Source organism: Hypanus sabinus (genome assembly GCF_030144855.1).
Source record: "Hypanus sabinus isolate sHypSab1 chromosome 24 unlocalized genomic scaffold, sHypSab1.hap1 SUPER_24_unloc_20, whole genome shotgun sequence".
In the NCBI taxonomy this organism is placed as follows: domain Eukaryota; kingdom Metazoa; phylum Chordata; class Chondrichthyes; order Myliobatiformes; family Dasyatidae; genus Hypanus; species Hypanus sabinus.
The window spans coordinates 103,290-127,763 of record NW_026778934.1 but is presented as its reverse complement, the minus strand read 5'-3'; the positions used below and the strand labels follow the sequence as shown (position 1 = coordinate 127,763).

General features: G+C 49.9%; 1 protein-coding gene across 2 annotated transcripts in view; it reads right to left on the bottom strand.

Moving 5' to 3' along the window:
* The window catches only part of LOC132385481 (CXXC-type zinc finger protein 1-like), a 41,169-nt gene extending 33,766 nt beyond the window's left edge, over positions 1-7,403 (bottom strand). The window contains exons 1-3 of one of the 2 annotated variants that reach the window (XM_059957577.1): positions 7,048-7,403; positions 2,625-2,749; positions 1,720-1,820 (exon numbers count right to left, since the gene is read on the bottom strand). In XM_059957577.1, the coding sequence (XP_059813560.1) occupies positions 1,720-1,820; positions 2,625-2,749; positions 7,048-7,059 (238 nt within the window). In that variant the 5' untranslated portion in view covers positions 7,060-7,403. The remainder of the gene's footprint in view (positions 1-1,719; positions 1,821-2,624; positions 2,750-7,047) is intronic. The other variant, XM_059957576.1, reaches the window with a different exon arrangement.
* Between the last annotated feature and the right edge of the window lie 17,071 nt (positions 7,404-24,474).

Genomic DNA, 24,474 nt, shown 5'->3' with positions numbered 1-24,474 from the left:
GCTTCATGGCTGCGAACTTTAGTTCTGAATGCTACATCCTTACTTTTTATTGTTTGCACAATTTATTGTTTTTTTTTGCAGATTGGGAGTTTGACGGTCTTCTTTAATGGTTTCAGTTGGGTTTCTTTAAGGAGACGAGACTCGAGGTTGTATGTATAAATGCATTTTGAACTTTCAGATAGGATTAGTTCATGCAGGCTTTTCCATTGAGGTTGGGTGAGACTAGAAGTCATGGATTAAGCATGAAAGGTGGAACTTTTAAGGGGAACTTCTTCACTCAGTGAGAGTGTGGAACAACCTGCCAGTGGAAGTGGTGGATGTGGGTTCAATTTCAACATTTAAGAGAAGTTTCGATAAGTACATGGATGGGAGGAGTATGGAGGGCTGGGGTCCAGGTGTGGGTCGCTGGAATTAGTCGGCATGGACTTGACAAGCCAAAAGGTCTACTTTGATGCTGTCATGCTCCAAGCCTCTACAACAAACGTGGATGAGGTGAATGGGCTGCTGACCCATTGGTAGCTGTCATGATGTGATGGGGAAGAGATGCCAATTGTGCCGTTTCGCGAGGTGCTGAGGTGGTTCTTGTACTACCTTGTCTTTGTCTGCTGCCCAGACGTGGCTCGGCCTGTTTTAGCACCCGACAGTGAGGGAGGATCCCAGTGGAGATGTACGCAGGACTTCTCCCTCTTTCCGCCAGGAAACCTGGGCTGGAAGGTGTTGCATAGAGCAGTTCTGTGCAACAGATCTCTGAGTTGGTTCACTGACACCCCAACAGTTATTTCTGTGGTTACGTGTATGTGGAGTGAGAGAGGTTTGCAGCCTGTTTGCACATCTTAAAGGGCTGCCCCCCACGGTCCTGAACTAAGGTCACTCAATACGAGTGGGTCATTTGGGGAATCCACCGAAGGACCTGCCGGCTCCTCTTCCAAAGTTAAATCAATGCCCAGGTGTCCGTGGAAACAGAAGTGGGGGATTTCTAGGAATGGTGGGCCTCACTGGGGCTTGAGGGTGTTGTAGATAGCAATAATTGTATTTTAATTTGAAGCTGTAACAGCCTGTTGTATGTAGACTGAATATAGCATTGTGATATTGTAATCATTTTAATAAACTTCTATATATACACTCAGTCACCACTTTATTAGGTATGCCTGTACACCTTGTTTATGCAAATATTTAATCAGCTAATCATGTGGCAGCAACTCAATGCATCAAATAATGCAGGTACACTCATAAGGTTCAGTTTTGTTCAGACCAAACAGGAGAATGGGGAACTATTGTGATCCAAGTGACTTTGAGAGTGCCACACTCTGGACCTGCTGATCTCTGGGGATTTTCATGCAGAGTCTCGAGAGTTTACAGAGAGTGGTGTGTAAAACAGAAAGAAAAAAATATCCAGTGAGCAGCAGTTCTGTGGGTGAAATCGCCTTGTTAATGAGAGAGGTCAGAGGGGAATGGCCAGGCTGGTTCAAGCTGACTCGAAGGCGACAGTAACTCAACAGTGGTGTGCAGAAGAGCATCTCTGAATGCACAACACGTCAAACCTTGTAGTGTGTGGGCTACAGCAGGCTCCAAGTGTAAGATGAAAGGAAACCAAGCCCCCGGGGGGCGAGGGGTTGCGATTGTGAAAACTCCACACCAAACATGGGACCATTACCACGGTGAGAGATGGGCAGCCCGTCAAACCGCTCCCCCCCCCCCCACGCATCCCGCCCATCTCACCTCGACATTGCTGACAGTACCACTGGCGGATGGCTTTGGCCATTTTCTCGGTGATCTGGATGCAGTCTCCGTGGAACCATTCATTACACTTGTCACAACCTCTGGGGGTGGAGAGAGAGGGAGGGGTCATGAGGCAACCAATTAAAACCATCGTGAGGCTCATCTCCCACACACGGCACCCACCGGGTCCCGTCTGCCACACTCTCCGCGCGTGGGATCCCATCTCCCGCACCCCCCCCGCCTGCCGGGTCCCGTCTCCAGCACCCCCCGCCCGCGGGGTCCAGTCTCCCACACCCCCCCCCCGCCTGCCGGGTCCCGTCTCCAGCACCCCCCGCCCGCGGGGTCCAGTCTCCCGCACCCCCCGCACGCGGGGCCCTGCAGGTAGAATGGGTGTGAGGGGGGTCCTGAGGCAGCCAATGAAAACCACAGGGCATTCTCTCTCTCACACACACACACACACACAGAGCCCCACCCATCAGGGTCTGATCTCCCACTTGCACACACATCCAAATTCGCAGGTGGCGCCTTCCATGCACAACCCCCACCCCCAGTGCCTATCTATCCACCTGGTCACATCTCCCACAGACACACAGCCCCCCACACGCTAGGCTGCAGCTCTCACACATAAATCCAAAGGGTCCCAGCTCCCACAGACAATCCCAACCCAACCCCTCTTCCTTGCTCTGCCCCTGGACAACAACTGAAGAAACACAGATCCCACCCCTGTGGAACGGGGGGGGGGGGGGGGGGGGGGGTGGAGATGTTGACAGAATTCCCAGAGGTCTGTCGGTCACCCCACTGGGTGGTGTTGGGGAGGGACAATGAGACAGGCCAGGGTGTTTCAGAAGGGTTGTTAAAGTCACTGAGCTGCCCCACCCCTACCCACCGCCACAGAGGACACTCACATCATGAAGCAGTTGATATCTGGCTGCCTGCAGATGCAGTAGACAGGGGCGTTCACCAGCTCGGGCTCCATCAAGTCTGCCAGCCGCCCCATCTCCAAGCCCACCGATTCACCGGTCACTGCAACCTGGGGGGGAAGAGCAGACGATGAGCATGGAGTGCGAGCATCCGAGATCCTTTCTTTTTAAAGATACACCGCGCGGTAACAGGCCCTGGCAGCGTGACAAGTCTGTGCCAGCCTTACCTAATAACCCACGTCTTTGAAATTCACGAGGAGACCTGGAGGAATCCAGATACGGAAAGAACGCACAATCTCCAATCTCCTTCCAGGCAGGGGCCACCCCTTCCATCAGCAGGAGGGTCACAAGCAAGGTAACATGATTACTAAATCAGGAGATGGTAATCTCATATGGAGGTGCACAGTAAGTTCCAAGGCTGGTGAAACCTCTGCCCTGGTGGGTAGTGGAGACCGCATCATTTATGGTGAAGGGAGATAAATATTTGAAAATTGGAGGGTTAAAGGCCCCAAAGCTATGACTGCATTGGACAGGCTCGAGAAGCCAAGTGACCCTTTATCACTCACGGGGATGTATCCCTGACTACACATGAATCATCTCTTCCTTAAAGGCAGCTGTTTGTTACCTTGCATTTGATTCCAATTAAAATGAGTCAAATCCACTCGATCTCCTTATCTCTCACTCAGATGCTATCAGGTTATGATTGATATCTTCTAATTGCTCCCTTACCTCTATGATGATGTGATCACTGTCACCGAAGTGCTCCCCTTTACATGATGTTATGATCACTATTCCCTAAACAACCATATAACAATTACAGCACAGAAACAGGCCATCTTGGCCCTTCTAGTCCGTGCTGGACGCTTACTCTCACCTAGTCCCACCGACCTGCACTCAGCCCATAACCCTCCATTCCTTTCCTGTCCATATACCTATCCAATTTTAAAAAAATGCTCCCCTACTTTTATGATGACATGATCACTATCACCTAAATATCCCTACTCTTACGATATTTATGATTACTATTCCCTAAGTGCTCCCCTACTGAAAGTTGGTGAAGAACAAGAATGTTTGATGGGCTCAAAGGGCCAAAAGACCATGTTGCCATGGATTAAAGAATGAAGCAGGGCAGATGCTTTTGATAACACAAGTAATGAACGAGCACTTGAATTAGTGAGTATCAATGCCCACTGGGCAAAATTTTTATTGTTATGTGATGGCCAGCATGGACAAAGCGGGAACAAAGCCCGTTTCTGAGATTTGGGATGGATTCTTGGTCTAGTCCAGAATCCAGGTCTTTCCACCTGTTAACACTGGACAACTAATTTATTTGGAAGTCTTGCTTCCTCTGAACTTTTTTTTGGTTTATGATAGACTGCTTGAAGCTGAACACAAGTATAATTTCCGACTAAGAAATTAACTTTTATTGAATTGCATTTAATGGCATAACACTTTGCAATAGTTCAACTAAGCTAAATATGTTTTGTTGATTACTTTCATTTACACCCAGTGATGGAGGCTTTTACTGAAGTGTCTGACGATAATCAGCCGGCATTCTCGTTGCCCTAATGCCACTTCTCCATGACCGCAGTGTCCTGGTGACACTTGTCACCTTGCTAGCCACTGACAGCGACAAGACTTGCAGGGAAGCAGTCTCGATGGGAATGCAGAAAATTAATCTTTAGTGACACGTTGCACTTCATGGCTCTGAGTGCTTGAAGCATGTTTGTCAACCAGCTGCATGTAGAGGTTAGTTATCTTCTTTCCCTGATGGCTAGAGGGGAAGAAGCTGTTCCTGAATCGTTGATGTGTGCCTTCAGGCTCCTGTACCTCCTCCCTGATGGCAGCAATGAGAAGAGGGTATGTCCTAGCTGATGGGGTCCTTAATGATAGATGCTGCCTTCTTGAGGCATTGCTCCTTGGAGTTGATGGATCTGACTGAGTTCACAACTTGCTGCAGCTTACCCTGATCCTGCGCTGTAGCCGCCAACCCCCCTCCCCCCATATCAGACGGTGATGCAACCGTTTAGAATGCTCTCCACAGTACATCTGTAGAAATTTGCTAGAGTCTTTGGTGACTTACAAAACCTCCTCAAACTCCTAATGAAGTATAGCTATTGTCATGTTCTTTTTGTTCTGTATCAATATGTTGGGCCCAGGATAGATCCTCAGAAATATTGACACCCAGGTGCTTAAAACTGCTCACTCTTTCCACTACTGATCCCTCAATGAGGACTGGTCTGTGTTCTCATATCTTACCCTTTCTGAAGTCCACAATCAATTCATTGGTCAAAGAAAGAATCAATTCTTTCTTTCAGGAACAAGTTAGAGACCTTAGTAGTATGATGTCATGACAACAAACTTTCCCTCAGCACCAGCAAAACCGAAGAGCTCGCCAATGACTTCAGGAATGAGGAGGTACACACGCTCGTGTCTACATCAACAGCACTGAAGTCGAGACAGTTGAGAGCTTCAAATTCCTAGTCATGGAAATCACCAATAGCCTGCTCTTGGTCCCACCACGTTGTTGCCACTGGCAAGAAAGCTCACGTGCCTCTACTTCCTCAAGAGGCAAAAGAAATTTTGCATGTCCTCTTTGACCCTCACCAATTTTAACTGATGCACCATAGAAAGCCCCCTCTCTGGGTGGTGTGGTTTGGTATGGTGACAGCGCGACTCGTGGTTGTAAGAAACTGCATAGTTCTGGACCCAACTCAGAACATCAGGGACACCAGCCACTCCTCCATGGATTCTGTCCACACTTCACGGTGTCTCAGTAAAACATCCAGCATAATCCAAGACCTGACCCACTCCAGGCATTCTCTTCCCCCCTCTCCCATCAGGCAGAAAATACAAATGCCTGTAAGTATGTATCACCACACTCAAGGGCAGCTCCTACCCTCTGCAATAAGACTCATGAAGGGCTGCCTAGTACGATGAAAAGACTCCTTGACCTCACAATCTACCTTGGCATGGCATTACAGGAGGAACAGGAGCCTCAGTTCCCACACCACCAGTTTCAGGAACAGTTATTACCCCTCTACCATCAGGGTCCTTCACTCACCTCAAAACTGATCTCATTCCACAACCTACGGACTCACTTTCAGGGGCTCTGCAACTCATGTTCGCAATATTATTTTAACTAGTTATTATAGGCATGATATGTCCTCTTTTGCACACTGGTTGTTTGCAAGTCTTTTTGCATAAAGTTTTCATAAACTCAATTGTATCTCTAAAGCTATGATCACTATTTCCTAAATGCTCCCCATATGGAAAGCTCCCGTAGGACAAAAATGGCCAATAGACTCAAAGGGCCAAATGATGCTATGGAAAAAAGAATGAAGCTCTAACAACATAAATCATATCTGGATGAACACTTGACCTACCAGGTACAGACGCTAACAGGACTGTGTAAACGTCTGATGCATACATGCATAAAATTACTACAATACTGTGCCGAAGTCTTTGGCACTCAACAATCTATCTATCAAGAGTGCGTAGGATTTTGTGTACTGCACACACTGCAGTAATTTTATGAACCACAAATAAAAATGAATTTCATGATGTGTGCGATGATAAACTGGATTATGATAAAGTCCCTATTATGCCCCACACTACCCCCTCCAGACCCCCGCACTCACCGGTCACACCCCAACACCTAAGCTAATATCACACTCCCCTCCCCTCACCCGACACTCCTCACTCTCCCCAACTCAACACCCAATACCCGCTCACATACCCCGACGCTCCTCTTCACACTCCCCAACTCAACACCCAATACCCCCTCACACTTTCCAACTCAACACCCAATACCCCCTCACACTTTCCAACTCAACACCCAATGCCCCCTCAACACCCAATACCCCCTCACATACCCCGACGCTCCTCTTCACACTCCCCAACTCAACACCCAATACCCCCTCACACTCCCCAACTCAACACCCAATACCCCCTCACATACCCCGATGCTCCTCTTCACACTCCCCAACTCAACACCCAATACCCCCTCACATACCCCGATGCTCCTCTTCACACTCCCCAACTCAACACCCAATACCCCCTCACACTTCCCAACTCAACACCCAATGCCCCCTCACACTCCCCAACTCAACACCCAATACCCCCTCACTCACCCCAACTCAACACCCAATGCCCCCTCACACTCCCCAACTCAACACCCAATGCCCCCTCACACTCCCCAACTCAACACCCAATGCCCCCTCACACTCCCCAACTCAACACCCAATACCCCCTCACTCACCCCAACACATCTCCTCACGCCGACAACTCCCCCAATCTCACCAAATACTGCTCCTGTTGCCCCATACCCTCCCCTCTCCCCAACTCATCACCCCCAATGCCCCACCGCGGCTCCCTCCATCCCTCCCTCCCTCCCTCACTCACTCACCGGCCGCTCCATCCTCTCCCCAACGACCCGCCCCTCACAACAGGACCTTCCGGCTCACGGCCGCCTCGGACGCGGGGCCCTGCACCGACCCTCGATCTCCGGCTCCCGGTTCCGAGCCGACCCCCCGCACTCGGGCTCCCGGTTCGGCTCCGGCCCTCGGTCGCGGTTTCCGGTCCCGGAGCCGCCGAAACCTCCGGACGGTTGGACACCGGCGAAGAGACGCACCTGGGCTCAAGAGCGCACCGAACCGTGAGAGAGCGAACTCCCGCTGATGGCGCCGACCCAGCGACCGGGAGCGGTACTGCAGATACACAGACCAGCATCAGTCCCCAAACTAATCTCACTGTCCCACTGCCTCCCCGCAGTCCTGTATCAGTCCCCAAACTAATCCCACTGTCCCACTCTCTCCCCACAGTCCTGTGTCAGTCTCCAAACTAATCCCACTGTCCCACTCTCTCCCCACAGTCCTGTATCAGTCCCCAAACTAATCCCACTGTCCCACTCTCTCCCCACAGCCCTGTGTCAGTCCCCAAACTAATCCCACTGTCCCACTCTCTCCCCACAGTCCTGTATCAGTCCCCAAACTAATCCCACTGTCCCACTCTCTCCCCACAGTCCTGTGTCAGTCTCCAAACTAATCCCACTGTCCCACTCTCTCCCCACAGCCCTGTGTCAGTCCCCAAACTAATCCCATTGTCCCACTCTCTCCCCACAGCCCTGTGTCAGTACCCAAACTAGTCCCACTGTCCCACTCTCTCCCCACAGTCCTGTATCAGTCCCCAAACTAATCCCACTGTCCCACTCTCTCCCCGCAGCCCTGTGTCAGTCCCCACACTAATCCCATTGTCCCACTTTCTCCCCACAGCCCTGTGTCAGTCCCCAAACTAATCCCACTGTCCCACTCTCTCCCCACAGCCCTGTGTCAGTCCCCACACTAATCCCACTGTCCCACACTCTCCCCACAGTCCTGTGTCAGTCCCCACACTAATCCCACTGTCCCTCTCTCCCCCATAGCCCTGTGTCAATCCCCAAACTAATCCCACTGTCCCACTCTGTCCCCACAGCCCTGTTAGTCCCCAGATTCATCCCACTGTCCCACGCTCTCTGCAGAGTCCTGTGTCAGTCCCCAAACTAATCCCACTGTCCCACTCTCTCCCCACAGCCCTGTGTCAGTCCCCAAACTAATCCCACTGTCCCACTCTCTCCCCACAGCCCTGTGTCAATCCCCAAACTAATCTCACTGTCCCACTCTCTCCCCAGAGTCCTGTATCAGTCCCCAAACTAATCCCACTGTCCCACTCTCTCCCCGCAGCCCTGTGTCAGTCCCCACACTAATCCCATTGTCCCACTTTCTCCCCACAGCCCTGTGTCAGTCCCCAAACTAATCCCACTGTCCCACTCTCTCCCCACAGCCCTGTGTCAGTCCCCACACTAATCCCACTGTCCCACACTCTCCCCACAGTCCTGTGTCAGTCCCCACACTAATCCCACTGTCCCTCTCTCCCCCACAGCCCTGTGTCAATCCCCAAACTAATCCCACTGTCCCACTCTGTCCCCACAGCCCTGTTAGTCCCCAGATTCATCCCACTGTCCCACGCTCTCTGCAGAGTCCTGTGTCAGTCCCCAAACTAATCCCACTGTCCCACTCTCTCCCCACAGCCCTGTGTCAGTCCCCAAACTAATCCCACTGTCCCACTCTCTCCCCACAGCCCTGTGTCAATCCCCAAACTAATCTCACTGTCCCACTCTCTCCCCAGAGTCCTGTGTCAGTCCCCAAACTAATCCCACTGTCCCACACTCTCCCCAGTTCTGTGTCAGTCCCCAAATTAATCCCACTGTCCCACTCTCTCCCCACAGCCCTGTGACAGTCCCCAAACTAATCCCACTGTCCCACTCTCTCCCCACAGCCCTGTGTCAGTCCCCACACTAATCCCACTGTCCCACACTCTCCCCACAGTCCTGTGTCAGTCCCCACACTAATCCCACTGTCCCTCTCTCCCCCACAGCCCTGTGTCAATCCCCAAACTAATCCCACTGTCCCACTCTGTCCCCACAGCCCTGTTAGTCCCCAGATTCATCCCACTGTCCCACGCTCTCTGCAGAGTCCTGTGTCAGTCCCCAAACTAATCCCACTGTCCCACTCTCTCCCCACAGCCCTGTGTCAGTCCCCAAACTAATCCCACTGTCCCACTCTCTCCCCACAGCCCTGTGTCAATCCCCAAACTAATCTCACTGTCCCACTCTCTCCCCAGAGTCCTGTGTCAGTCCCCAAACTAATCCCACTGTCCCACACTCTCCCCAGTTCTGTGTCAGTCCCCAAATTAATCCCACTGTCCCACTCTCTCCCCACAGCCCTGTGACAGTCCCCAAACTAATCCCACTGTCCCACTCTCTCCCCACAGCCCTGTGTCAGTCCCCAAACTAATCCCACTGTCCCACTCTCTCCCCACAGCCTTGTGTCAGTCCCCAAGCTAATCCCACTGTCCCACTCTCTCCCCACAGCCCTGTCAGTCCCCAATCTAGTCCCACTGTCCCACACTCCCCCCAGAATCCTGTGTTAGTCCCCAAACTAATCCCACTGTCCCACACTCTCCCCAGTTCTGTGTCAGTCCCCAAATTAATCCCACTGTCCCACTCTCCCCACAGTCCTGTGTCAGTCCCCAAACTAATCCCACTGCCCCACTCTCTCCCCACAGCCTTGTGTCAGTCCCCAAACTAATCCCACTGTCCCACTCTCTCCCCACAGTGCTGTCAGTCCCCAAACTAATCCCACTGTTCCACTCTCTCCCCACACTCCTGTGTCAGTCCCCAAACTAATCCCACTGTCCCACTCTCTCCCCACAGCCCTGTCAGTCCCCAATCTAGTCCCACTGTCCCACACTCCCCCCAGAATCCTGTGTTAGTCCCCAAACTAATCCCACTGTCCCACACTCTCCCCAGTTCTGTGTCAGTCCCCAAATTAATCCCACTGTCCCACTCTCCCCACAGTCCTGTGTCAGTCCCCAAACTAATCCCACTGCCCCACTCTCTCCCCACAGCCTTGTGTCAGTCCCCAAACTAATCCCACTGTCCCACTCTCTCCCCACAGTGCTGTCAGTCCCCAAACTAATCCCACTGTTCCACTCTCTCCCCACACTCCTGTGTCAGTCCCCAAACTAATCCCACTGTCCCACTCTCTCCCCACAGCCCTGTGTCAGTCCCCAAACTAATCCCACTGTCCCACTCTCTCCCCCCGACCCCATGGCAGTCGCCGCACTGTCTCTGTGACCCTCTGCTCTGCACACTGTGTGTAGGGAGTGCTCTTGTTTGTCCTCATCTCCCACGAGAGGTGAGGTGGGGGACATTGGTTCTCAATCCTGTGCATTGTCCATCTTGTATGCATTGGCGTCCATCTTGTTGTCACCATCAGTGAGGCCCTCTGACATCGCGGTATGTTTGATGGTCATTGCCTTGAATGAGCCACACTTGGAACCGTCAGTAGGGGGAGACAGAGCACACTCTGCCCAGGAGAATCTTCCCTGCTCCCTGTTGAATTATGTGGCAGATCAGGATGATCCACCACGGGGCGCTCTCTCCTCACTGCGCTTCCCTCAGCGTCGTGCTCCCTCTCACTGCATGGCGCATCGCGGCCTGGTGCGAGGGAGGGGCGTGGTCGCTGCACAGGACCGCAAGAGGCTGTCCAGGGTTGGAGACTCGGCCAGCACAATCACAGGCGTAACCCTACCCGCCATCGAGGACGTCTTCAAAGCACCGTTCCTCAGCAGCCATCACTGAGGGCCCTCGCCATCCGGGGCGGGCCCTCCTCATTAGAACCAATCGGGACGGAGGTGCAGGAGCCTCAGGATCCGCTTCTTCCCCTCCGCCATCCGATTTCTGAACGGCCCACGAAGACAGCGTCATTATCCTGTTGTGTTTACACTATTCATTTATTTACTTTTGTAATTTTATGTACTGCAGCCACAGATCGACTCAAACAAGGCAGTGATAATATATAGGATTCTGAGAGAGAGAGTGTGTGTGTGTGTCTGATTTTGTCTGTGACTACATGTATGTGCATATATGTCTGTGTGCTTCTCTGTCTGTACACACTGAGTTTATTTTCGTGATCTTCTGCTGCTGGAGCCCGTCCACTTCAAAGTTTCATGTGTTGTGTGTTCAGAGATGCCCCTCTGCACACCGCTGTTGTAACGTGCGGTCATTTGAGTTACTGTCTCCTTCCTGTCAGCTTGAACTGGTCTGGCCGTTCTCCTCCGACCTCCCTCATTAACGAGGCGTTTTCCCCCACAGAACTGCCGCTCACTGGGATGTCTTTTGTTTTTCACACCATTCTCTGTAAAGCCTAGAGACCATTGTGCATGAAAATCCCAGATCAGCACCGCGTCTGGCACCGGCTATCATTCCACGGTCAAAGTCACTTCGATCACATTCCTTCTCCCATTCGGATGTTCAGTCTGAACAACAGCTGAACCTCTTGACCATGTCTGCGTGCTCTCATGCATGGAGTTGCTCCACGTGATTGGCTGATTAGATATTTGCACTACTAAGCAGATGTACAGGTGTATCTAATAAAGTGACGCGCGTGTGTGTCTATCTGTTTCTCTGTGTTTATGTATGTATGTATGTGTTTGTATGTGTCTGTGTGTGTGTCTACCTCTGTGTTTACACACAAATGCTGTTTACAAATGCTGGTATTAATGTACTTATGCACATTTTATTTCATATCCGTACTTGAACCTCTGAATTATTTTTATGTAATCTGTTATCCTTTGTTGAATGTTGTTATTCTCTTTTGCATGTCGTCTCCTGACCAACAAACAGCAGCAAATTCCTCATGTACATCTATATTTATGGTGAACAAAGTTGACCTCGATCTGTGTGTGTCTCTGTCTGTCTGTGTGTGTGGGTGTGTATCTGCACGCGTGTGCCCCGTGTGTCTGTTTGTGTGTCGCGCCTCCTCGCCGGCCACACACGGAAACTGAACTCCTCTCGGACTCAAGCGGGGAGGCGGTCCGGCCCCTGCACACGTAGCGCACGGGCCCACCGGCGTGCTCGTGACCCAGATCCCCAACTACGGGTAAGTAGGAGAGACGAAGGCTACGGGGGCAAACCCAGACGGCAGATCCGGAGTGCGGCCCCAGTGGACGTCATTGAACATCCTCCCGGCAGCTCCTGCAGCCGAGCCGGTGCCAGACGTATTGCTTCATCAGCTTTCCTTTGGACCACACTGGTGAGGCCGAGAGGGGCATCTCAGGATCTCCATACCTTCTGCCCAGGCCTGTGCCCTGGAGAGGTCTCTCCAGTGCAAAATTCTCTCCATTGTCCTTTGAGACAGACAGATGCCATTGTATGTGTGTGTGTGTGTGTGTGTGTGTGTGTGTGTGTGTGTGTGTGTGTGTGTCAGTGTGTGTGTGAGTGAGTGACTGAGTGGGTGTGTGTGAGAGTGAGAGTGTGAGTGAGTGAGTGAGTGGGTGTGTCTGTGTGTGTGAGTGAGAGTGTGTGTGTGAGTGTGAGTGTGTGTGTGAGTGTGAGTGTGTGTGTGTGTGTGAGTGAGAGTGTGTGTGTGTGTGTGAGTGTGAGTGTGTGTGTGTGAGTGAGAGTGTGTGTGTGTGTGTGAGTGTGAGTGTGTGTGTGTGTGAGTGAGAGTGTGTGTGTGTGTGTGTGTGAGTGAGTGAGTGAGTGGGTGTGTCTGTGTGTGTGAGTGAGAGTGTGTGTGTAAGTGAGTGAGTGGGTGTGTGTGTGAGTGAGTGAGAGTGTGTGTGTGTGTGTGTGTGTGTGTGTGTGTGTGAGTGAGTGAGAAAGTGTGTGTGTGTGAGTGAGTGAGAGAGTGTGTGTGTGTGTGTGTGTGTGTGTGTGTGTGTGAGTGAGTGTGTGGGTGTGTGGGAGTGAGTGTGTTAGTGAGTGAGTGGGTGTGTGTGTGAGTGAGAGTGTGTGTGTGTGTCTGTGTGTGTGTGTGTGTGTGTGTGTGTGTCTGTGTGTGTGTGTGTGTGTGTGTGTGTGTGTGTGTGTATGTGTGTGCCTGCTTTGGAATTTTTATTTTACAAAAGTAGTTTAGAGGTTGAAGTACAGATATGTTGGGCCCAGGACAGATCTTCAGAGACATTGACACTCAAGAACTTGAAACTACTCACTCTCTCCACTTTTGATCCCTTGATGAGGGTTGGTGTGTGTTCCCTCGTCTCACCCTTTCTGAAGTCCACAATCAGTATTTTGGTCCTGCTGACATTGAGTGAGAGGTCGTTGCTGCGACACCACTCCACTAGCTGGTCTACCTCGCTCTTGTACACATTCTCATCACCATCTGAGGTTCTGCCAACAACCATTGTGTCATCAGCAGATGTGTAGATGGCACCCCTGGCCACACAGTCACGGGTGTGGAGAGAGTAGAGCAGTGGGCGCCAGTGTTGACGATCAGTGATCCCAATCCGCACAGATCGTGGTCTTCCGGTGAGGATCCAGCTGCAGAGGCCCAGGTTCTGGAGCTTTTTGATGAGACTTGTGGGAGTGATTATGTTAAAACTGGGCAGTTGTCAATGAACAGCATCCTGACGTAGGGATTTGTATCATCCAGGTGAAGAGAGGATCCACTGTAGACCTATTATGGTGATAGGCAATTGCAGTGGGTCCAGGTCCTTGTGGAGGTAGGAGTTGACTCCAGCCACGACTAATCTCTCAAAACATTTCATCACCAAAGGCGTGAGTGCTACTGGACGATAGTCATTGAGGTAGCTCACACTGCTCTTCTTGGGCACTGGTATAATATAATTGTTGCCCTTTTGAAGCAGGTGGGAACTTCCGAGAGTGCAGTGAGAGATTGACAATGTCTTTGAACGCTCCAGCTGGTTGGTTGGCACAGGTTTTCAGAGCCTTACCAGGTACTCCATCGGGGCCCGTCGCCTTGCGAGGGTTCACCATCTCTAAAGACGCTGACCTCTGAGACAGAGATCACAGTGTCACCGGGTGCCACAAGGGATCCTCATCAGATTCTCCCTTTCAAGAATGAGAATGAGAGGTGACCTGATAGAGGTGTACAAGATGATGAGAGGCATTGATCGTGTGGATAGTCAGAGGCTTTTTCCCAGGGCTGAAACTGCTGCCACAAGAGGGCACAGTTTTAAGGTGCTTGGGAGTAGGTACGGAGGAGATGTCAGGGGTAAGACTTTTACGGAGGGAGTGGTGAGTGTGTGGAATGGGCTGCCGGCAGTGGTGGTGGAGGTGGAAACGATATGGTCTTTTAAGAGACTCCTGGATGGATACATGGAGCTTAGAAAGATAGAGGGCTATAGGTAACCCTAGGTAGTTCTAAAGCAGGAACATGTTCGGCACAGCTTTGTGGGCCGAAGGGCCTGCATTGCGTTGTAGGCTCTCTGTGTTCTAAAGCAAGTATAAAAGGCGTTGAGCTCATCTGGTAGTGAAGCATCACTGTCATTCACGATCACGAACAAGGGAAAATCTACAGATGCTGGAAATCCAAGCAACACACACAAAATGCTGGAGGGTCTCAGCAGGCCGGGCAGCGTCGATGGAAAAGAGTACAGTCGGCGTTTCAGGCCGAGACCCTTCAGCAGGGCGCAAGATGATGAATCCACCTGAGGGGTTTTTGTCCGAAACGCCGACCGTTTACTCTTTTCCACGGATGCTGCCCGGTCTGCCGAGTTCCTCCAGCATTTTGTGCGTGCCACTCACGACACTGGGCTTTGCTTTGTGCGAAGTAACGGTCCGCAAACCCTGCCAGAGCTGTGTGGCCCCATTTCCGCCTCCAACCTCATACAGAATCGTCCTTTTGATCTTGAGATAGCCCTGGGTAAACGTACCAGACTTCAGTGCCACAAGACGTTCCCCTCAGCAGACCACCACCCTCCTGCCTCGTCTGTGGCATTTGATTTGGGCAGGCTCACAGGTTTTAATGAAGTGGGTAACAGCTGCAGCACACTCATTCAGACCCAAAGATGAATCCCCGAACGCAGTCCAGTGCAGCGGTTCAGAGCGCCCCGTGCTTCCCTCGTCCAAACCTTCTCGGTCCTCACTGCTGGCCCGCAGACTTCGGTCTCGGCTGCCACTCAGGGAGCAGTAGTAGAGCCGAGGATCAGACTTTCTGAAGAGTGGACCCGGGGTAGCACAGTAAGCATTCTTGACGGTGGTGTCTCAGTGGTCCAGTGTGTTAATAATAATTTACTTATTATTATTTAATTATTTATGGTTTTATATTGCTATATTTCTTCACTGTTCTTGGTTGGTGCGGCTGTAACGAAACCCAGTTTCCCTCGGGATCAGTAAAGTGTGTCTGTCTGTCTGCCTGTAGCTCCTCTGATTGAACGAGTGATATGTTGGTGATAATTATTCAGAGACTTTTACAGGCTGGCCTAGTTCAAATCCCCCCAAAATGATGGGGAAGGTATCAGGTTGTTTCCTGCCTGTTGATTGCATCCCTCAGTTTGTCTAGAGTCTGTTTGACATTGGCCTGAGGTGGGCTACCGAGACGATGCCTGAAATCATCATTGACTTCAGGTTGTATAAGGCATTGGTGAGCCCAATTTGGAGTATTGTGTGCAGGAAGGATATTAATAAGGTTGACAGAGTGCAGAGAAGGTTTACAAGGATGTTTCTGGGACTTGAGAAACTGAGTTACAGGGAAAGGTTGAATAGGTTAGGACTTTATTCCCTGGAGCGTAGAAGAATGAGGGGAGATTTGATAGAGTTATATAAAATTATGACGGGTATAGATAGAGTGAATGCAAGCAGGCTTTTTCCACTGAGGTGAGGGGAGAAAAAAACCAGAGGACATGGGTTAAGGGTGAAGGGGAAAAAGTTTAAAGGGAACATTCAGGGGGCTTCTTCACACAGAGAGTGGTGGGAGTGTGGAATGAGCTGCCAGATTAAGAGGTAAATTCGGCCTCACTTTTAACATTTAAAAAAGCTTGGACGGGTACATGGATGAGAGGTGTATGGAGGAATATGGGCCAGGTGTAGGTCAGTGGGACTGGGCAGAAAAATGGTTCGGTACGGCCAAGAAGGGCCAAAAGGCCTGTTTCTGTGCCGTGATGTCCTATGGTTCTGTCTCCCGCGGCTAGAAAAGCGGACAACCCTTGATCGTGGGATGTTCCAGGTCCGGTGAGCAGGGCTGGGGCAGATCCGCCCCGTTTGGACACCGCAAGGAGTTGATCATAAAACACTCTCCCCCTCCTCTGCATTTGCCAGTCCCTCCTTGGCAGTGAATTGTGAAGCCAGTGACCTGCTTTGCTGCATTGGGAATGGCGGGCACTCTGGGGGGGGCGGCTCAGCAGTGCTGTGCTTACAGTACCTGAGGCCCGGGTTCAATTCCCACTGCTGCCTGTACGGAGTTTGCACGCTCTCCGCGTGATCGCGTGGGTTTCCTCCGGGTGCTCTGGTTTCCTCCCGCAGTCCGAAGACATACCAGTCAGTAGATCAATTGGTCATTGTAAATTGTCCCGTGATTCCATTAAATCGGGGGGGGGGGGGTGTTGCTGGGGCAGCATGACTCGATGGGCCGGATGGCATGTTCTGCAAGGTAGACAGATACAGGTAGAAGATAGGTAGAGTGACAGATAGACAGACAGACAGATGGACAGATAAGTAGACAGGCAGATAGATAGACAGATAGACAAATAGGTAGGGCATTGAGGAATGCAGTAGAACAGAGTGATCTCAGAATAATGGTGCATAGTTCCCTGAAGGTGGAATCTCATGTGGATAGGGTGGTGAAGAAAGCTTTTGGTATGCTGGCCTTTATAAATCAGAGCACTGAGTATAGGAGTTGGGATATAATGTTAAAATTGTACAAGGCATTGGTGAGGCCAAATTTGGATTATTGTGTACAGTTCTGGTCACCGGATTATAGGAAAGATGTCAACAAAATAGAGAGAGTACAGAGGAGATTTACTAGAACATTACCCGGGTTTCAGCACCTAAGTTACAGAGAAAGGTTGAACAAGTTAGGTCTTTATTCTTTGGAGAGTAGAAGGTTGAGGGGGAACTTGATAGAGGTATTTAAAATTATGAGGGGGATAGATAGAGTTGATGTGGATAGGCTTTTTTTCATTGAGAGTAGGGGAGATTCAAACAAGAGGACATGAGTTGAGAGTTAAAGGGCAAAAGTTTAGGGGTAACATGGGGGGGGGGGAACTTCTTTACTCAGAGAGTGGTAGCTGTGTGGAATGAGTTTCCAGTAGAAGTGGTAGAGGCAGGTTCGATATTGTCATGTAAAAAAAAATTGGACAGGTGGGTAGGTATATGGACAGAAAAGGGCCGAGACGGCCAGTTTCTGTGCTGTAATTGTTATATGGTTATAGACAGACAGATAGATATATAGATAAATAAATAGACAGACAGGTAGATAGACGTACATAGATAAATAGATAGATAGATGGACGGATAGATTGACATAGATGGACAGATAGTTACAACTACAAACCAATAATCATGTAAAATGCTGCAGGAACTCAGCAGGTCAGGCAACATCTACGGAAATGAATAAATAGTCGATATTTTGGGCCAGTACCCTTCATCAGGACTGGGTCTCCACCCAAAACGTTGAACCTTTATTCCTTTCCATAGATGCTGCCTGACCTGCTGATTTCCTCAGTTGCAGACCTTAGACAGTTCAGATTGGCAACAACATCCCCTCCACAGTCTCCATCAGCCCAGGAGCAGCACAAGACTGTGTGCTTAGCCCCCCGCGCTAGTGTGGCTAGGCAGAGCTGCAATGCTCTTTTTGAACTTGCTGATGACACCACTTTCGTTGGCCGAATCGAAGGTGGTGATGAAGCAGCATGTAGGAGGGAGACTGAAAATCTGATGCCACAATGTCAACCTTGTCAGCAAGACCAAAGAGTTGGTTATTGGCTTCAGGAGGAGGGAACTGGAGATCCATGAGCCAGTACCCATTGGAGGACCAGAGGTGGGGATGGTCAGCAATTTTAAATTCTGTGGTGTTATTACTTTGTAGAACCTGTCCTGGACTCAGCACGTAAGTACAATTACGAAGAAAGCACGGCAGCGCCTCTACTTCCTCAGGAGTTTGCAAATATTCGGCATGACATCTAAAACGTTGACAAAATTCTATAGATGTGTGGTGGAGAGTATATTAACCGGCTGTATCACGGCCTGGTGTGGAAACACCAATGCCCTTGAATGGGAAACCTTACGAAGAGTAATGGATAAGGCCCAGTCCATCACGGGTAAAGCCCTCCCTCCCACCATTCTACAGTAAACACTGCTTCAGAAAACTGTATCCGTAATCCACCCCCAGGGATCACACCCCTCCCCCCACCCAGGCCATGCTCTCTTCTCACTGCTGCCATCAGGAAGAAGGTACAGGAGCCTCAGGCTTCTGGCTTCACCAGGTTCAGGAACAGTTATTACCCCTCAACCATCAGGCTCTTGAACCAAAAGGGGTAACTTCACTCACCCCATCACTGAAATGTTCCCACAATCTATTGAATCATTTTCATGAACTCTTCATCTCATGTTCTCGATATTTATTGCTGATTTATCTATTATTATTTTTTTATTTACAGCTTATTGTCATTTGCACTCTGGTTGAATGCCCAAGTTGGTACTGATTTATTGAGTATGCCTGCAATAAAATGAATCTCCAGGTGGTGTGTGTTAACATACACAGTACGTACTTTGAACTTTGAACATGGATGTAATCTGAGTTGCCACTGCCTTCCCGAAAGCTTCAATCAGTCTGGCCATTCTTCTCTGGCCTCTGATTAACGAGGCATTTTCACAGAACTGCCATTCACTGGGCATTTTTTTTTGTTTTTATTTTTTGTACCATTCTCCATAAACTCTGGATACTGTTGTGTGTGAAAATCCCAGGAGATCCGCAGTTTCTGTAGTACTCAAACCACCCCATCTGGCACCAACAATCATTCCACACCCAAAGCCACTACCATCACATTTCTTCCCCTTCTGATGTTTGGTTTGAACAACAACTGAACCTCTTGATCTTGTCTGCGTGTTTATGCATTGAATTGCTGCCACATGATTGGCCGATTAGATATTTGCATGAACGAGCGGGCGTGTGTGTGTGAGTGTGTGTGTGTGAATGTGAGTGTGTGTGTGTATGTGTGTGTGTATGTGTGTGTAAGTGTGTGTGTATGTGTGTGTGAGTGTGTGTGTGTGTGTGTGAGAGAGAGAATGTGTGTGTGTGAGTGTGTGTGTGTGAGAGTGTGTGTGTGAGTGTGTGTGAGAGAGAGAATGTGTGTGTGTGAGTGTGTGTGTGAGAGTGTGTGTGAGTGTGTGTCTGAGTGTGTGTGTATGTGTGTGTGTATGTGTGTGAGTGTGTGTGTGTGTGAGAGAGAATGTGTGTGTGTGAGAATGTGTGTGTGTGAGTGTGTGTGTGTACGTGTGTGAGTGTGTGTGTGAGTGTATGTGTGTGAGTGTGTGTATGTGTGTGTGTGTGAGTGTGTGTGTGTGAGTGTGTGTATGTGTGTGAGTGTGTGTGTGTATATGTGTGTGTGTGTGTGTGTATGTGTGTGTGTGTGAGTGTGTGTGTGTGTGTGAGTGAGTGTATATGTGCGTGTGTATGTGTGTGTGTGTGTATACCCTTAACTCCTGGTGGAGGTGCGTCTTAATCTGGTGGAGCCCATCACCAGGTTTTTTTACGAGGTCGAGTTGCTGGCTCGACACTCAACCCAGGCACGGCTGGAGAGCGTGCAAGGGAGCCGGCCGGACTCGAACTCGGGACCTCTCGCCCCAAAGTCCAGCGCTGATGCCACTATGACACCAGCTGCGTACAGGCAATTAAAAAGACCAAAATAAACTAACTTCAAGATTAGAAGCCATAAAAAATATCTGATGCATTTTATTAAGGATGCAGTGCTGAATAAGCCTCTCTGGCCCAAAAAAGCTACTTTGTCCAGCAACCCACCTATTTAACACCAGCCTAATCACAGGACAACTTACAATGACTAATTAATCTACCCCTCCTAGAGGAGCCCAACCTTGTTGTAGGGTTTGGAGGCGTGCGTGCCTCAGTGACCTAGAGAGCTATGCTGGCTGGAGTCAGGGCCTTGGCTGTCGGTGGGGTCACCCATGCCAAACAGGTCAAAGGGCAGACGCCAGACGAAGAGCGGCCCGCCGGTCCTCCGGGTTCGGCTTGCGGATAACAGCTCTGACTGTTACCGAAACAGCAACGGAGTTGTGTGGGACGGTGGGCCAAGTGCAGACAGAGCTGGAGGGCCTTCGCGGCTGCGCTCAACGCCAGCAGCATAACGGGCAGGAAGTACGAGCCCCTGCAATGAGCTAAAAAGTGAAGATTGTTGACAGGATGACAAAATACGCCGAGGAGCTAAAATTGTTGCTGCGAGTACATTATTTCAGTGACAGAGGAAGCTAGCTTCTAATGAGGAGCATTCAGCTGCTAAAAGGTAGTGGTTCTCTCCAATACCAGGTCCCAGCAGGCTTTGATGAGCTGGCCCGCAGAGAGATGAATGCATTAACGGCCTTCTTGCTGAATTCCCCAGATCCTGGAACGGTCCCAACTCTCGGGGAAGGCAGTACAAAAATGCAGTGAGAGCACTCACGGGGAATGGCGTAGAGAGAAATCTCCGCTGCGCAAAAGTCTTAGGCGCGTGCGCATAGCTGGGGCGCCCAAGACCTTTGCACGGGTCTGTAGTAATTGTATGTGTTGCCCTGTCCGACCGCCACTCCACGCACAGAAAAAACCAAATTTCAGGACGTATGTGAGTGACGATAAACCTGATTCTGATCTGGGACTGAGAGTGGGAAGGGAGCAGGGAGAGAAGGTGGTCATGGTTGGAAAAGGGGGAATTAATTACGTCGTGGAATAAATAAAGAGAGCAAGAAGATTAGTGAGGTAGTGTTCATGGGTTTAATGCCCATTCAGATTTCTGATGGTGTTCCTGAATCGTTGAGTGTGTGTCTTCAGGCTCCTGTACCCCCTGTCTGATGGAAGCAATGAGGAGAGGGCACATCCTGGGTGGTGGGGGCCCTTAGTGATGGAAGCCACCTTTTTGAAGCATCGAGTTTTGCTGGATGCTGGGGAGGCTGGCGCCTGTGACGGAACTGGCCGAGCTGACGACTCCCGGTAGGTTTTTCCCCATTCTGTCCGCTGGACCCCTCCGTAGCAGATGGTGGTGCGCCCGGTCAAAATGCTCTCCACAGTACACCTGTCGAAACTTGCCGGAGTCTTCAGCGACATACGATATTCTCCACAAACTTTCATACATCACGTGCATACCCGCAGTATAAATGCTGTGGAAATTGCGCTTTTTTTCTCGCGGAGCTTCAGGGTGTTTGCAAACATGATAAACATAATTACATGCATTAACATAAATTACACATAAATTACCATAACTTACCCGACACAATAAACAAAAATCACAATAGTGTAGATTGGAGAAATGTAGTGAGAGGCACTAAATGTTTCTGATGCTGAGACCCTTTAAGGTTGGTAGAAACGGCTGAGTAAAGGAAACTGTAATTTAAGCTATTAAGCTAGATCAGGGCAGAATGCTTTCTTCTGGTTTCTTGGCTTAATTCAGAACGTAAAACATGACAGCAAGGTACAGGCCCTTCAGCCCACAATTTTCTACCTACCTACTCCCTGACGCCCCCTGCTGGTCGGAGCCGAACATGAGTGTTGCGTCCCAGCTGTCTACGTGATACGCGAGCCAGGGCAGTTGGATACGGAGAGCAAGCTGTTGCCTGTGTAGCGGGCTCCCCCTCTCCACGCAACTGAAAAATCCGAAAGGTTGCCAGAGACCGATACAGTGGCGTCGCAGGAGTTTCCAGTCAGTGTTGAACTCAACTTCGGGACCCCAGCTCCGGGTTTTCCCTCGGGGTTTCCTCCCGAAGCCTTTTCCGTGAGTGGACATGGCCGCAAGGCAGCGGAGGTTTGAGATCAGAGCTTTCCTCTTCCTAGATAGGCTGCCAACTATGGCTGACGGGCCCCATCTGGTTTTAAGGCGCAAGTAACCCGTTTTTGCCCCTTCTGTTGGTAGAAATGTCAGTAGCTAAGCCACACTTGAAGGCCAGGAGCTGGACTTGGTTGTCAGAGGCTATTTATGACGCACGCCACTGGGAGCATTCAATAGGTAGTGGGAGCTTATCCCCACCACAACCCCCAAGAGAGAGGGAGCAACTAACGGAGAGATCCCAAACCCAGGAACGAAGGAATTACTGGTAATGAGAAAGGAAAAGGATTAACGTGGAATAGTTTTGTCAATACGCAAGGACTGCTAATAAAAAAGTTGCACCTCTGTAAAACACCGGGTGGACCATACTGGGAGCATTGTGCTCAGTTCTGGACGCCTCCTTACCGGAGAGATGTGGGAGCTTTAGAGAGGGTGCAGAGGAGATTTACCAGGATGCTGCCGGGATTAGAGAGCATGTTTTATGAGGATAGGTCGAGTGAGTGAGGACTTTTTTTCTTTGGAACAAAGGAGGATGAGAGGTGACTTGATGGAGACGTACAAGATGAGAAGAAGCACAGATAGATTGGGCAGACAGGGTCTTTTTCCCAGGGTAGAAATGGCTAAAATGAGAAGACATAATTTGAAGGTGATTGGAGGAAGGTATGGGGGGGGGTGGTGTCAGAGTAGGTTTTTCACACAGTGGGGGGGTGCATGGAATGTACTACCAGGAGGAGGTGGTGGAGGCAGATACATTTGGGACGTTTAAGAGACTCTTAGACAGGCATATAGATGATCGAAAACTGGAGGGCTGTGTGGGAAGGACAGGTTAGATCGATCTTGGAGCGGATTAAAGCAGGACCTAAATCACTGGGGAAGTGGGCCAAGGAATGGCAGATACAGTTTAACTCGGAGGAGCATGGGGTCTTGTATTTTGGGAAGTTAACCCAGGGTAGGACTTAGACAGTGAATGGCAGAGCCCTGTGGAGTGTTGTAGAACAGAGAAATCCAGGGGTGTATGCATATAGTCCCTGAATGTGACAACACTGGTCAACAGGGTTGTCATCTTAAGAGGTTTATTAAACCACAGAGGGTATAGATAAGGTCACAGTCTTTTCCCCCAGGGTAGGGGAGTCTAAAATTACAGGGCAATAGTTTAAGGTGAGGGGGCAGAAACTTGAAAGGGATCTGAAGGACAACTCCTTTACCCAAAGGGTGATCAAATGCAATGTTCCCTCCAATTATTTTTTACAACTGAGCAGACCAACCATTGATCTGAGCAGGAAATTCTTACATAGCCTGAAAACTGTTAAACGTCAAACAAGAGGAAATCTGCAGATGCTGGAAATCCAAGCAACAGACACAAAATGCTGGAGGAACTCAGCAGGCCGGGCAGCGTCGGTGGAAAAAAGTCGTCGTCGTGGCTATCCCTCGAGGTGGAGGATGATGGTTCTGTTTCCTTTGATCTATAGATGTGGCCCACAGAGCGAAGGCACCCGTGCGTGTATTTGTTTAACGCGTACTTGACGTTGCACTCCAAGAAGCACACGATACTTCACAAATCAACCAACTGATTCCAATGGCCTGGAAGCCACGATGATTGGAGCTGATAGATTTGTTGCAGCCTTCATCCGCCTTCACAGCCGTTGAGTTCAAAGTAACTTCATTGGCTGTTCCGCCATTGAGGTCTTGGTTGGATTGTTCTTTGTCAGGGACCTCACCCTCGACCTTACCACCGTGGGTGACCCTACCAGGAGCATAGATCCAGACGGCATCGCTCTCGGGATCTCAGGACCACACAAGCTTCTCCACCGCGACAAGGTGACAATCCACGGAGAAGGGAAAAGTGTACAGTCAACGTTCCATGGAATACAGTACAACAAAGAAAATCCTTCATGTTTCTTAAACTTTTGAATTTAAATGGAATCGGTGTTCAGTGGGCTGGCAGTTTATTAACGATGAGCTACCGGCTTCCATTCTGTGTATATTGTTGCAATTTGTTACAGTGTTGTCACTTGAAGCACTGACAACGTAAGTACATTGAGGCTCTAATATGTTTCAAAGTAAAGGTTGTGGCACGATTATTGTTTAGAAAGTTAGTGTTTATATTCATTAGTGCATAATTAATTCACAATTATATCAGCACAGATCAAAATTATATTAGCATAATTTCAAAACTATATTAACAGTAAATGAAACAAAACTCTGGCTGCGTTGCAACAAAAGCTATGTGTGCGGGGGCATTTTGGTTACTGCGCAGCAGTGCACCCGTGCAGTATAGAGGGAGCTGTGGGTATATGGAACAAGCTGATGGAGGAAGTAGTAGCGGTGGGCAGACTTACAAAATTTTTTTTAAAAGCATTTGAACGCAGAAAGTAGGGGAAGAAGATGTTTGGCACGCTGGTCTTCGTCGGTCAGGTTGTTGTGTTTATGAGTTGTAAGATTACGGAACGATTGGTAATGGTACCCACCATTACAATGTTTAAAAAGCACTGGACACGTGCTGTTATGAGGAAGCAGCTTCACT